We start from the raw sequence: 13,529 nt of genomic DNA, 5'->3' as shown, positions 1-13,529 counted from the left end.
GCCTCTCCCTGTGAGACGCTCCCCTGCCTCTCCCTGTGAGCCACTCCCCGTGAGCCCCTGCCTCTCCCTGTGAGCCGCTCCCCTGATTCTCCCTGTGAGCCACTCCCCTGATTCTCCCTGTGAGCCACTCCCCTGATTCTCCCTGTGAGCCACTCCCCTGCCTCTCCCTGTGAGCCACTCCCCTGCCTCTCCCTGTGAACCACCTGTAACATCACCCCACTATTTAAATAACCCTAAATTCTTAGCTGAATTGCTCAGAAAAATCGCTTAGCGCAAAAGTTTAGTAGACATCTCAACATGTGCAAGCCCGTCAGACCAAACATATACACAGAGTGTGCCAAATCTCTATATGCCCTTTTACAAGCACATGCACTCACTACAGGACCCTGCTAAGCTCATATTGTGTCCTTAATAATGCAGCTGATTGGTGGAGTTGGGGCGTTGAGCACATAGTTGAGCAGTTCTGGTTTGGGAACTAAATCAATTTGTTTAGGCTCTGTGTGTTAGTATGCAAACGTTATCAGTAATACTGCACGAGGCACAGTACTCCTTCCTGGCCCATTACACTCCTCAAATCCTTTGTTACTTTACAGTGTTTAAAAAAATAAGAAGAATAACAAATACTCTAGCAGTACGCCCTTATTGCTTAATTGTAGTGCTCCCATTTGGTGCATGCCAGAAATCTATCCATAGGGAGTACAACGCCAACATGTGCCATTGATATATCCACTTCAGCACTCTATAAATCAAGCAAGCATTATCCCTACAGGTTCATATTATCACAGTAGTATTATACTTAATTCTCTGTGTGTACACTAATACATGTCTTATTTGCATACAATTTACATTTAAACTTTGAATGCAATGTTCAATTATTAATTTAATGAGCAAACTCCTTTCCAATAGAGAAAAGCATTTTTTATATTTCAATTATATTTCCTTTCATTTTCTTCCCTCATAAATCTTCCTTATGTTTATGAGGCAGCTATTTCAGTTTAATTAAAAAAGCAAAACATTCACTTTCAATTGGCAGCGCCATGAACGGGGGCTGCCGAGACCAGACATTATTTACGTCAGCTCAATGAGATTTAAATGCTGCCTCAAATAAAGAAGGGTGTTATCGCTGCTCCTGTTCTGTGACCAGAAGAGGAACAAATGCACTGAATCAAACAAATGCTTTTGTCTTCAAGAAAATGCTAAACAGCAACTGATGCGGAACTTTGCAAAATCCATAAATAACCGAATAATGCCCTTCTCTTGTACACTTGTAGGAATCCAGTACAGTCAGTGTTGCTGTGTTTAACCATGATAAAGAGAAGGACGCGGAGAAACAAAGACAGACTCTGAAATCAGAGAAAGAAGCTTTGCTTATAGGTAAGTATCTGCTACTGGTGTGAGTAACCCCCTGAACTGCACCACTGGGTTTGTCACAGAGTTGTCCATAGTGCCAGAACTTTACCCATGTTTTCAATGATTCATAAATACAGTATACTGCGCTATTAACAACTAGGGGGTACATTTACTAAGGTGGGAGTTCTGCTGAAGATAGGATGTAGCAACCAATCCAAACAACCATAGTAAAACGACCCGGGAGTCCTCTGTGCATTTTACCGTATTTTACCACATTTTAAATACGACTAATAACAGGGCCAGAAATGTATTTAGTATTATATAATGTAGAATGGGTACCAGACAGAGAAAAGTACAGTAAATAAATTGCTGCTTCTCAGTAATGATGAGTACATGATTACTCTGTAAGAAAGACTGATCGATTTTATAATCAGTAGAGGGAAATACCAGTGCTGGGGAATGTTTGCAATGTCATTTGGTGCATTTTACTTGTACCCCTTTCATATTGCAAACCCGGGTCGGACCCGGGATCGTGATCCAGATCCGACATGGTCCAGCGCTTTCAGATTAAACCCGCATTGCCCATTATACAGAGGGTGACTCGGGTTTAACCCTCTTGTAACCTGATTCGAAATGCCGGGTTGGTGGACCCTGGTTTGACAACGTGGTGCATTCACACCATACCGCAACCCGGGTCAACACTTCTCCAACCCGGGTTATTTGTGCAATGTGAAAGGGGTATTGCAGTACTCTACACTGCAGAGAACCCCTGGCTTATTGGCCTTTTTGGGTAAAAGTTCCCATTTTTGTGACCCAGATTGGTAACCGTAGTAATCAGGATGCATACAGGTGAATCTCCTTTCTGTAATGGATTTTGGGGGTCAAACTCCTTCTTTAATGGACAAAACCATGTGCACTGCAGGTGGGGCTGATGTAACCTGCTCTGCCTTGCTCTGCTTCATGCTTGTGTAGTCTGAACATTCTCTGCACATATTAGATCAGCCCCACCTGCAGTGCACATGGTTTTGTCCATTAAAGAAGGAGTTTGCTTTTGCAAGCCAACCAATTGTGTTTAAGCACTAGGTATGCCTTGTATCATTTGTACCATTCTTGCTAAACTCTGCTGCAATTGTACCAGCAGTCGCCAAGTCATGGCATTAATATGTAAGGAATTGTGTGTATGAGGTGCATGCAAAATATAAACATCTCAACTTCACCATAGTAAGACCACAATAATAATATTAGGTTATGTTAAAGATTAGCAGCACTGTACAAATAGATGGGGAGCATGTACTGAAGAACGTCACCTGGAGAGTATTGTAGAATAATCTCACAGTGATGTTCCAATATCAACCTTCTGATGAATCCTACACCATATGTTCCTTTAACCATTGTGCTCTCGCTGGTTACAAAACACATTTATGACTTTCATTGCAAAGTGTTGATTGTGTGTGTACTAATGTGTATTCGCCACCCTCACACCCCAATAAATATATCAGTATGATACTGATGAATGCTTTCATGCTCTGCATTGCTGCTGCTGCTGCTACATTCATTTACATCATACGGCTGGTTTATTTCAGCGAGAAATCAGCAAAAAAATAACTACATCAGGGGACGTTACCTTTTTTACAGCACCATTTAACGGTAATGGGAATTAAATAGTTTTCGTGACTATGAGTGGTGTAATTATTGGAAAAATTCAAGTCAATGTGTTTCGTGACACATCTATATAAAATATTTTCTCTTGGGAACATCCACACTAAAGAAAGATGATAATTGCCTTATTCCAGTAGCTGCAATTTTGTATTGGCAAATCAAGCATAAAATGGATGGTTAATAAGCTGCTAGCAGACTGAATTAGAAAAACACCATTCTACATTGTTTTATCTCGGTCACCTGACTGCACAGTGGTATGCACTTCTGCAAGTTATGTGATTAACTAGAAACTATTTATGTTATTTCTGTAAAATAGGCTTCTACCCATCTAACACCTTATCTGTGACCGGAATGTTCAGTGATGCGAGAGCTCTAGATGTTCTCAGTCTTCTGTGGATTTCAGTTGTATTGTAAATCCACAAGAGGCAAGCTGTGACTGGAAAGATGTTGCTAAACCGGAAGTACCAGTATGCCAGTGACATGTTCCAGGTTACTGCAGCTATGGAGAAATAGATTGCTTATTTATTGTAATGTTTTTATTTTATTAGTTTAGAATGTTATATATATATATATATATATATATATATATATATATATATATATATATATATATATATATATATATATATATATATATATATAGAATGTGGTTTCAGAGGGCGCTAGAGTAACCATCAATTTAGATAAATAAATGGTATTTAATACAACCACAATAAAAATTTGACATAAGTCACCCTATAGTGGGTGTAGCAATTACAGGTAATCACAAAAAAATGTACAACTCTGGTGGATTGATACAGATAATCACAAATAGATCGACAACACTGGTGGGTTGATCCGTTCAGAATGGAAAGCCCACCGCGTTTCGTCATGTTCATGACTTCATCAGGGGCAATGGAGCAACTGATACAACTATGTTATTCCGAATCACAAGTATCCAGAGTAAGTTTCTCAATGATACCCAGATAAATGAATGTTCAATAGAAGCCAAAGGGCGTGATGTCCAATAGTGATGTGCACACTGCATGGATCCACCACAATGGATATATATAAACACACACACACCATACTGTTTTTCTGTAAAAATAGTTACAGGAACTCCAGGACTGGGGGATGGATCAATTAAAGAGAGAGAGAGAGACTTTAAAATAAAACTTATCTTATGGAAAGTACATTTTGACCCAGAACAGGTTCAGGAACCCAGTTCCTGATGATCCCATATTTAGTTAGAGGTTCAGGAACTGAGTTTCTGCTGAAAATGTACAAGGGAGGGTGTCTGTGATAATATAACATACAGGTATCGAGAGCCCAGCACACCTGTGCCATGTAGTGATACTGTATATTTTCAAACTTGCCCAATTTTGTTGTGATCGTCACACTGCTAGTATGCTGCAACCATGTCTCTAGCCCAAACTCCCAATGTTGAGATATATACATACTGTATGTGGCATTATGATTACGATGCTGCATTGATTACTATTAGAAATGTATATGTTTTTCTGCCTTTTAGGTATTATATCAACATTTCTGAATGTCCATCCGTTTGGCGCTAATATAGAATACCTGTGGTCTTATCTACAACAGCTGGACTCAAGGGTAAAGTTTCCCACTTAAATGTGCAATCTGTGTATTTTAGTTCTTGAAATGTCTTCTGCTTTTTTGTAACCAGTTTTCTTACGTTCTTTAGTTACGCAGTCACTGTGCAGTGAGTAGGAGATACACACATCATTATACTAGATATCGAATATGAATTGAATGTTACGCTGAAGGCCCTGAAACTATGGGTTAGGTGGAGGGGTGGGGACAAATGAGCATTGGTATACCGTGCTACGCCCCCCCCCCCCCCCCCCCCCCATGTATGTAACTCAGACTCCATTATTAGTAGTTTCTAATACAAATAGATAAGTTTGCTGATTATACAATGCACCATTTAATTGAGATGCTACACGTACTGTTAGTGAGGGCATGAATATCCCCATTTATTTACTGCACCTAGTTTATTTATATCTTCATAAAATAGATGTGTGCTTATTAGGATGGAATGTGGAGGATCTCTCCAGAGACCTGCTAAAAGCATGTCTTAAGGGGCTAATCAATCCGGGATTCCGACTGTCGGAACATCCTGACAGTCGAAATCCAGGACATTTTCACCGGCTTCCGACACTAACTAAAGAGTCGGAATTCAATGTTCCAACTGTCGAGAGTTGAAAAGTCCATGGATCAGTGGAAACCGACCACGGATTCGACAATCCACGGCCGTTCCTGCAACACAGATTCAACATTTAAAAAGGTTGAAACTGACATCCTTCAGTGCTGTTGGAAATGGCAGCATTGAATAGAATAGGTAAGTGCCAAAATGTCCACCTGTCAGAAATATCGGCACAGATTGAATGACCCCCCTTATTGCTGGTTAGCAAACTGGTATACATATCTACCTGTCTATAATACTGTGTGTTTTTAGAGCAGGGTTATTCAAATAACAGCAATCTAGCTGCTGTGCAACTACACATCCCAGCATGCCCTGCATTAGTTTTGTTATTAGGGCAAGATGGGGAGCCGCATGTTGAATATCCCTGTGTAAGACTGATGAGAATGCAGAATACAGCCTATTTTGGCTGCAGCAATAACGTATAAATAGATTATTCCTCCTTATTACTTATATAACATGTTCTATATTCAGATGTATGTAAATGACAAGAAGCATTAGAATTCACATTATCTTTTTTGTTCTGTATTGCAAAATGCCTTGCTATTATGAAATTGTGTTTATGCCATTTATGCTTTCAACCATGATGTATTAATTTGCATTCATATGGATGTCGCCTGCATTTTCATGGATGTTCCGCAGTTCAGTTATTTAGCAGTTGTTAACAGACATTGTGAATGAGGTGTTACTAATTTATACCGTGGGAGGCTTCATAGAATGTGATTACAATGTCAACGGTTCTGTTGTAACATGAAAACTCCCATCCTAACATACGATGGTATAAACAGCATATCTAGCTCCGCAGGTTAACAATAACACTTTTGTGGTGGTGGTGAATGCATGAGAAGACTGTAAAAATAACTGCTTAAACAAAATGAATTAAGATTTAGTACAGCTTAGAAACAGTACTCTTACGAAGAAGTTACCGTCGCAGTAAAAACCAAATGTGTAGTTGTAGATTTCTCAGACGCCTGCTATATCTCCAGCATGGCACTGTATCGGAACCAGGCTAGGGTACACGCAGTAATGGGCCTACTTGTGTTCCTGGAGAGCTTCAGAATTCTCATGCATTCACCACCACCACAAATGTGTTATGGTGGCTGCTTTCAAGCTCTACACCTAAGACTCCTTACCACAAATATAAAGCCGTAACCAATCCTACCTCCCACATCTCTATCCTTATCTCTAGCCACACTCCTTCCTGCCCTCTCTGCTCCTTCTCTGTCTAGCAACTCATCTCCATCCTGGTCACAATATCCTCCAAGACTTCACCCAACGTGCCCCTCTTCTTGGGAACTCACTCCCTCACTCACTCATTCGGACTCCCCTACCAATATCCCCAGCTTTAAACACACCACTGAAATGTACCTTTTTTTTAAATAAAGTTTACCAGCCCTCCTCTAAACCCACCACTTGCATCCTCTTACCCCCACCCCATGTATACTTCCCAGTACACCCTGTTCACTCTCAGAGGCATTGGCCTCTTCCCACCTATTCCCCCCCCCCCCCCCCCCCCCCAAATCACAGTCCACGTTACCATTGTTGCACTCCCTCGTCTCCCGCTCCTTTCACCTGTATTTGAAAAAGTCAAAAATAAACAATAATTCTAGGCAAAAGTCCATGGTAATATATCTGTGCAGGTTTCTTCATTGGTTGAATAACTCTCTGGGTAGACTATTTTTTATATTTCTATAGGTGTTAGCCTTTTATGTACATTTATCCCTTTGTTCAGATACAAATAAGATGCTACTTAAGGTTGGGTGACTTTCCTCATGTTATTTTATAATACACATTAGAAACCTACATTCTTCTCAATCCCGCACTCACGCATGCAATTATTGGTGTTCGCTGTAAGGGTGCACACCATATTTCATTGAGGACATATTCTCTGCATTGTCGTTTTTTCCTTTTTGTCTATGTACTGTATGCTGTATCTGATCTCCTTAATTAGCTATTTCAACAAAGAAGTGCCAAATGATCTCATAGTAAACAATGGCCAGTTTATCCATACTGCTTGTTGCAATTAAAATGAAACATAAAATGTCATATTTGTTTGATCAATACATTTATTTTACTAGGAAAATATGGGTTTGGAAGAGACTCTTCAGGAGGCGCACAATTTCAAAGAGATTTTTGGTACTTGTTTCCTAGCACGGCGCCCACGATTTTCAATCGTATGGCATCTTATGCATTGTATCGCATCGCATGCCATATAGCCGCATGCGATGCGATTTTGGCCCCCCTATTCGATTTTTTATTGTATAAGCACCCTAATGGGGGCTTACAATGTTAAATCCACCCCCACTATGAACGCCAACCCAAAGCGTGGCAAGCGTAGTGAGGTACGCGTCCTCCGACCTTTTCATACCCCCACTATCCACGTCGGTGTGGAGTTGATTTTAGATAGTGTGGGAGCGCAGCGAGCCACCGAGCCCGAAGTGTGGTGAGCGGACGCGTATTACTTTACGTGTATTCCGCGTCCCCTCGCGGGGCTTGCCACGCTTTGGGCTCGGTGGCTCGCTGCGCTCGCCACACTATCTAAAATCAACTCCACGCCAACATGGATAGTGGGGGTATGAAAAGGTCGGAGGACGCGTACCGCCGCAGTCTCGCCACGCTTCAGGTTGGCGTTGATAGTGAGGGTGGCGTAGGGGTGCTTTTAACATTGTAATTACGATGCTTATACAATTCATAATCTTATAGGGGGCCATGTAACATTGAAAACACCCATTAGGGTGCTTATACAATTTAAAATCGTATACCATTGTATATGGCATACAATGCGATGGTATACGATTTTAAATTGTAGAACATCGGGTGCCATCGCGTCGCATCGCATACCATTGTAAGGCTTATGGTATACGATGCGACGGGTGCCATGCTAGAAAACAAGTACCGACATTTTTTTCCTAAAAATGTTTTCCTAGAATACCACCTAAGGTGTTGGTGTCACCAAGGAAGATTCTCTTCTGAAGCTGTACTGCGCCACTTGTATTTGTTATTCACCCCCCCCCCCCCCTTTTTTTTTTTACATTTATTTTACTGTTCACATGGAGAATGCAAAAAGGCTTTTCTCTCCACCATGCAGAATCAGAAGCATCTCTAACTGAAAGCAGAAATGTGTCCTATATATTAATAAGGTCTTTTCCCTTAAAGAGATTAAATAGTTTTGGACACCCAGACAATTTCCATCCCTGGGCAGCAGATCCTCCACTGAGACTCTTCCTCCTTTGTTAAACCTGGAGTCCTATTGCGCTTACTCCATTTTATTGACACTCTCTCCTCTCTTGTAGATATCAGCAAATGAAATAGAATCTTTACTGATAAGATTACCTCGAATGTTCAAACAAGAATTTACTGGTGTAGGAGCAACACTGGAAAAGAGGTGGAAATTCTGTGCATTTGAAGGGATAAAAACAGCTTGACCATGCCTGGTGCTAGAGACATTGAGCTGAACTGCTGAAGCATGGCAGATGTATGACATATTCCATAGGCAATGGACATTTCGCAAGACCGATGAATTTGATCTTTAGTTACATCCGTGATGTGCTCTTGTGAGTGAAGATGTTATTGTGCGCCAGTCCCTCTGCTTTTGTTTCAGAAATGCAAATTTTATTTGAATCGAGGTAGCGCTGAAAATGTGTAGTTATCTATAAATGGTACCATAGAAAAGAAGAATTACAGTAGAAGGACAAACAACTACTGAAATTTACCTTATGAAAAACAAACTATTAAGTCCTTCTGCTGAAGCTCTGTCATTGGATGCTGGCACAGTTTGGGATGCGGGCCGGACAATATCACAATGAGACAGCGCAGGTTTAAGCAGCCTGGAACTTTTCAGCTATTGCTATAATACAGTATCCCAACAACAGCTGAAATACAGGTTGGTTACCTCTAAGCTACAGAGAAGATACTTGAAGTCTATAGTACTGAGATATATCCAGTCGTATTTAATATTGTTACCCTTTTATGTGTCCTTATAGCGTAACATCTTTCTGATCGCTGAGACGTGGAAATCTGTCAGAAGTAGGAGACTTTATTAGTGGCAGTTATATGGCATAGTAATTCACATTAAATATATTGCTAAAGAAATCTGAATTACTACTTCATTTTCTAATTATTTAAAACAGAAGATTTTATTTGTCTTGCCAGGAGAGATTACAAGATGTAAACGTGTTCCATAAAAGGGATTCTAAATTATTATTTTTCTAATATAAACCATAGTCCAGAGTATCACATCATATACTGTAAATGTATCTTCCTGATGTAAATATTGGATAAAATATTGTTGTTTTTCTGTATTGGTATGTAATATATTCAGATATATGCATCAGAATAAATATTCAATTTCATTGTTAACAAATTTTATATTAAATACTTGAAAAAAATAAAACCTTTTCCAATAAATTGTATTGAATTTCATATTTATATTTGAAAGATCTATGTTAATGTGTCAGTAATCATCCAGCATGGTTTTATAATTAGAAATCCTGAAAACATGACCTGTTGGAGGTACTTGAGGACCAGAGTTGGGAATTGCTGCTTTAGACAATCGTATAAAATAATGTACACAGCTGTAGCCCATTCCAGTGTTCTACAAAATGCTATACATACATACATACATACATACAATTCATTCCCGACACTTCCCAGATGATTTTCTTGCACCTTTGCCCTTCTAAGAAGTGTGCGCTTTGAATACATTTATATACATGCAATGGATAGGAGACTTAAGAGCTGGTGAAGGCAAACAAGTGCATTTTAGTGCTGTGGTCTATGTTTTGGGGAGCGTATCCTTTGCTACTTTTTACGTTCTAAAGAAGGGAATTCTCTCATGATAGACTAGCATTAAAAAGCACTTGCTTGCCTTCACATACTCTTAAGTCTCCTGAGTGCAGCCTAATTATTGCATTTATATATATATATATATATATATATATATATATATATATATAGTCCCAGTGAACCGGCACTCACGGGGTAAACCAGGGTTTTTAGTTTCTGTACCTTGCTCAGGTGCCTTCTCTTGGCGATACTCCGGTCAGACCAGGCAGCATATACATACAGGAAGAAGGAGCGGCACTCGGAGACTTGTAATCAAAGTGGAGAAAACTGGTTTATTCAAGCGACGTTTCGGGGCTCGCACCCCTTTTTGGTATTATGCCTCTGTCTCAGAGGCATAATACCAAAAAGGGGTGCGAGCCCCGAAACGTCGCTTGAATAAACCACAGTTTTCTCCACTTTGATTACAAGTCTCCGAGTGCCGCTCCTTCTTCCTGTATATATATGTGTGTGTGTGTGTGTGTGTGTGTGTGTGTATATATATATATATATATATATATATATATATATATATGTGTTTGTATATATATATAAGCGAAAATAAAGCGGCACTAGGAGACTGGCATAACAAAGTCTATTGTGGCATAAAATATATATATATATATATATCTCTCTGTTATCTCTTTGGCTTTATATTTAGAAACAGAAGCTCTGAAGTAAATACAGTATATGTACATTCCTGACACTACATTGACCCGAAGGCTTTAACATCGGGAAATCATCCAGATAAATATGTAATAGACTTGCGTTTTGTACCTGCTTCAATGCACTATTATAGAAATGTGCTGAACCTCTCAACGCAATTACAAGAAATGGCACATTCCATGAGTAATCACCTGTCAATAAAACATTTATCTAGCTTAAACATGTATATAATTCAATGTGAGTGTAGAGAAAGGATCCTGAATACTGATCCAATATCTATTTATTGCCGTTCTGTCTCAAAACAATGAAATACACTTCTGCATATCAACTGCGTCCTTTGCATGAATCTAACGTTCTAAAGTTCCAAACGGAGGTTCCCATAAATGGCCCTGTAATGCACCCACAATCTGCCTCTATAGTTACCTTCTGTTTGACAGTTCCCATTAACTTGCTAGCAAATTTTAATTTATTTGGTTTTATCACTTTGATTTTAAAGTATCTTGATTTGCTAGTAAACTTCTGGTTCTGTTAGACAGTATTCACCATTATCAATCCTCTAGTCTTTGTCAGTACATACCCCCTCTTCCTTTTTAATTTCTACATATTCTACCCCTTCTTGCTTATTTTGCATATACTTTTTAACCCCTTTTTAATTTTTTTATTTTTCAGAAATAATTTACTCCTCTAACTCTGCCACCTATCTAGGTAATCCTACTGTTACACGTTTCCCTTTCTATATGAGCCTATACTGGGAGAATACCATATAAGGGGAATTGGTAAATAAATTCTCATAGAACTTTAGAGCATACACAAATATTAAAATGTATGACTTTTGGGTACTTGTTTCCTAGCACGGCGCCAGCGATTTTAATTGCATCCATCGGGACCCAAAAAATTGCATCGATCAAATCGCATGCGATGCGATCAACGCGATTTTTTACATTGGAACCAATGTAAAATGGTCCCTGAGACCCGATTTTACATTGGCCCCAATGTAAAATGCCCCCCAAACGCCAATTTTCATTGTATACCCACCCTCATGGGTGAAATGCCCCCCCCCCCCCATTGTTAACGCCACCCCACGATCAACACCAACCCGAAGCGTGGCGAGCGGCGGTGGTGCGTGTCCTCCGACCTTTTCATACCCCCACAATCCACATCGGCGTGGAGTTGATTTTATATAGTGTAGCGAGCCACCGAGCCCGAAGCGTGGCGAGCGGAAGCACTTTACTTCACAGGTATTACTCGTCCCCTCGCCACACTTCGGGCTCGGTGGCTCGCTACACTATATAAAATCAACTCCACACCGACGTGGATAGTGGGGGTATGAAAAGGTCGTAGGACGCGTACCGCCACCCCTCGCGGGCTCGCTACGCTTGCCACGCTTCGGGTTGGCGTTAATCATGGGTTGCCGTTAACAATGGGGGGGGCATGTAACATACACATTACCCATTAGGGTGCCTATACAATCAGAAATATCGGGGCCATTGGCCCATTTAACATTGTTCCCTATGTAAAATCGCGTTGATCGATTCGGTCGCATTGCATGCCATTATAATGGCATGCGATGGACGCGATCAACGCAATTTTGTAATAGCCGGCTAATTTAACATTGCTCCCTATGTAATATCGCGTCGGTCGCATCGCGTGCCATTATAATGGCATGTGATGGACGCGATCAACGCGATTTTCTCATTGCCAGCAATAAAGGCTAAAAATAGCCAAATATCGCGTCGGTCGCGTCCATTGCATATCTTAAGTTACCTTAACTTAAGGTATGCGATCACCCACGACGGGCGCTGTGCTAGGAAGCAAGTACCGACTTTTGTATAAAATGGAATGCAAAAATTATTTTTGGTAAATTGTAAACAAAACAAAAAATGCTGTGTACAAAAAGTTACTAAGCTTAAGTTTAGTGTCCATTTCAAGTATAGACCAAATATAATTGTAACGTTGTTCCACATACGGTAGTAACCATTAAATATTACATTTTAATAGATATATTTTTGACAGGATTGTAAGTGAATACATTTATTTTGTTCATCGTAACTGTATGTTTCAACACAACCAAAGTTACAATTTGATATTTAATGCAACACAATTAATAGCTAGTGTTTGTGATTAATTGTTAGTCAGAAACTATTTTTGTATAGTGTGTACGAATGAGCCCAAGTATCCTATGCCATTAGCTGCAGTTGCTGGTATCCTACGTACAAGGATGCCATGATGGGTAACTCATTTGTCTCCACCTACCCCCTCCCCCCCCCCCCCCCCCTTCCCTTTCCTCCTCTCATATGACTTAGGACCTAATTCAGACCTGATTACAGAGCAAATTTATTCTTAAAATAGGCAAACCCATGTGCACCGCAGGTGGGGCAAATATAATATGTGCACAGAATTACATTTGGGTGGGGTGTGTTGAAACTGAAATCTAAATTGGAGTGTAGAAATAAAGCAGCCAATATTTACCCTGCACAGAAATATAATAACTCACCCAAATCTACCCCTCTCTTCACATGTTACATCTGCCCCACCTGCAGTGCAGCATGGTTTTGTCCATTTTGAGGACAAATTTGCTGTGCGATCAGGTCTGAACCCTCCATTCAATGCTAGTCCATTGGTTCATATGCTGCAGTATCTCTTCCATTTACACAGCTTGTCACACAATTTATTTATTTGTTACAGCACCATTTACTTCTCTGTTCTCCTGAGGCATTATTGAGGGACATGGTGCTCCAAGGAGAGTCCAGGCGGTAAAAGGGACGTACAAGCTGCATGATGTGGGTGCACCAAAAGAGCTTTCAAATTGAGATTCTATGCCCCGGAA

The 13,529-nt window shown here is 40.2% G+C and overlaps 1 protein-coding gene across 13 annotated transcripts in view; it reads left to right on the top strand.

Moving 5' to 3' along the window:
* Positions 1 to 9,622, top strand: part of ENOX1 (ecto-NOX disulfide-thiol exchanger 1) — a 478,832-nt gene extending 469,210 nt beyond the window's left edge. For all 13 annotated transcript variants that reach the window (XM_083168953.1, XM_083168947.1, XM_083168950.1 and 10 more), the window contains 3 exons: positions 1,272 to 1,374; positions 4,520 to 4,605; positions 8,509 to 9,622. In XM_083168953.1, the coding sequence (XP_083025079.1) occupies positions 1,272 to 1,374; positions 4,520 to 4,605; positions 8,509 to 8,640 (321 nt within the window). In that variant the 3' untranslated portion in view covers positions 8,641 to 9,622. The remainder of the gene's footprint in view (positions 1 to 1,271; positions 1,375 to 4,519; positions 4,606 to 8,508) is intronic.
* Positions 9,623 to 13,529: the final 3,907 nt, after the last annotated feature.

Source organism: Crinia signifera, chromosome 2 (genome assembly GCF_055691185.1).
Source record: "Crinia signifera chromosome 2, ASM5569118v1, whole genome shotgun sequence".
Classification (NCBI taxonomy): Eukaryota; Metazoa; Chordata; class Amphibia; order Anura; family Myobatrachidae; genus Crinia; species Crinia signifera.
The sequence above is the reverse complement of the archived record's forward strand: the minus strand, read 5'-3'. Positions and strand labels throughout refer to the sequence as shown.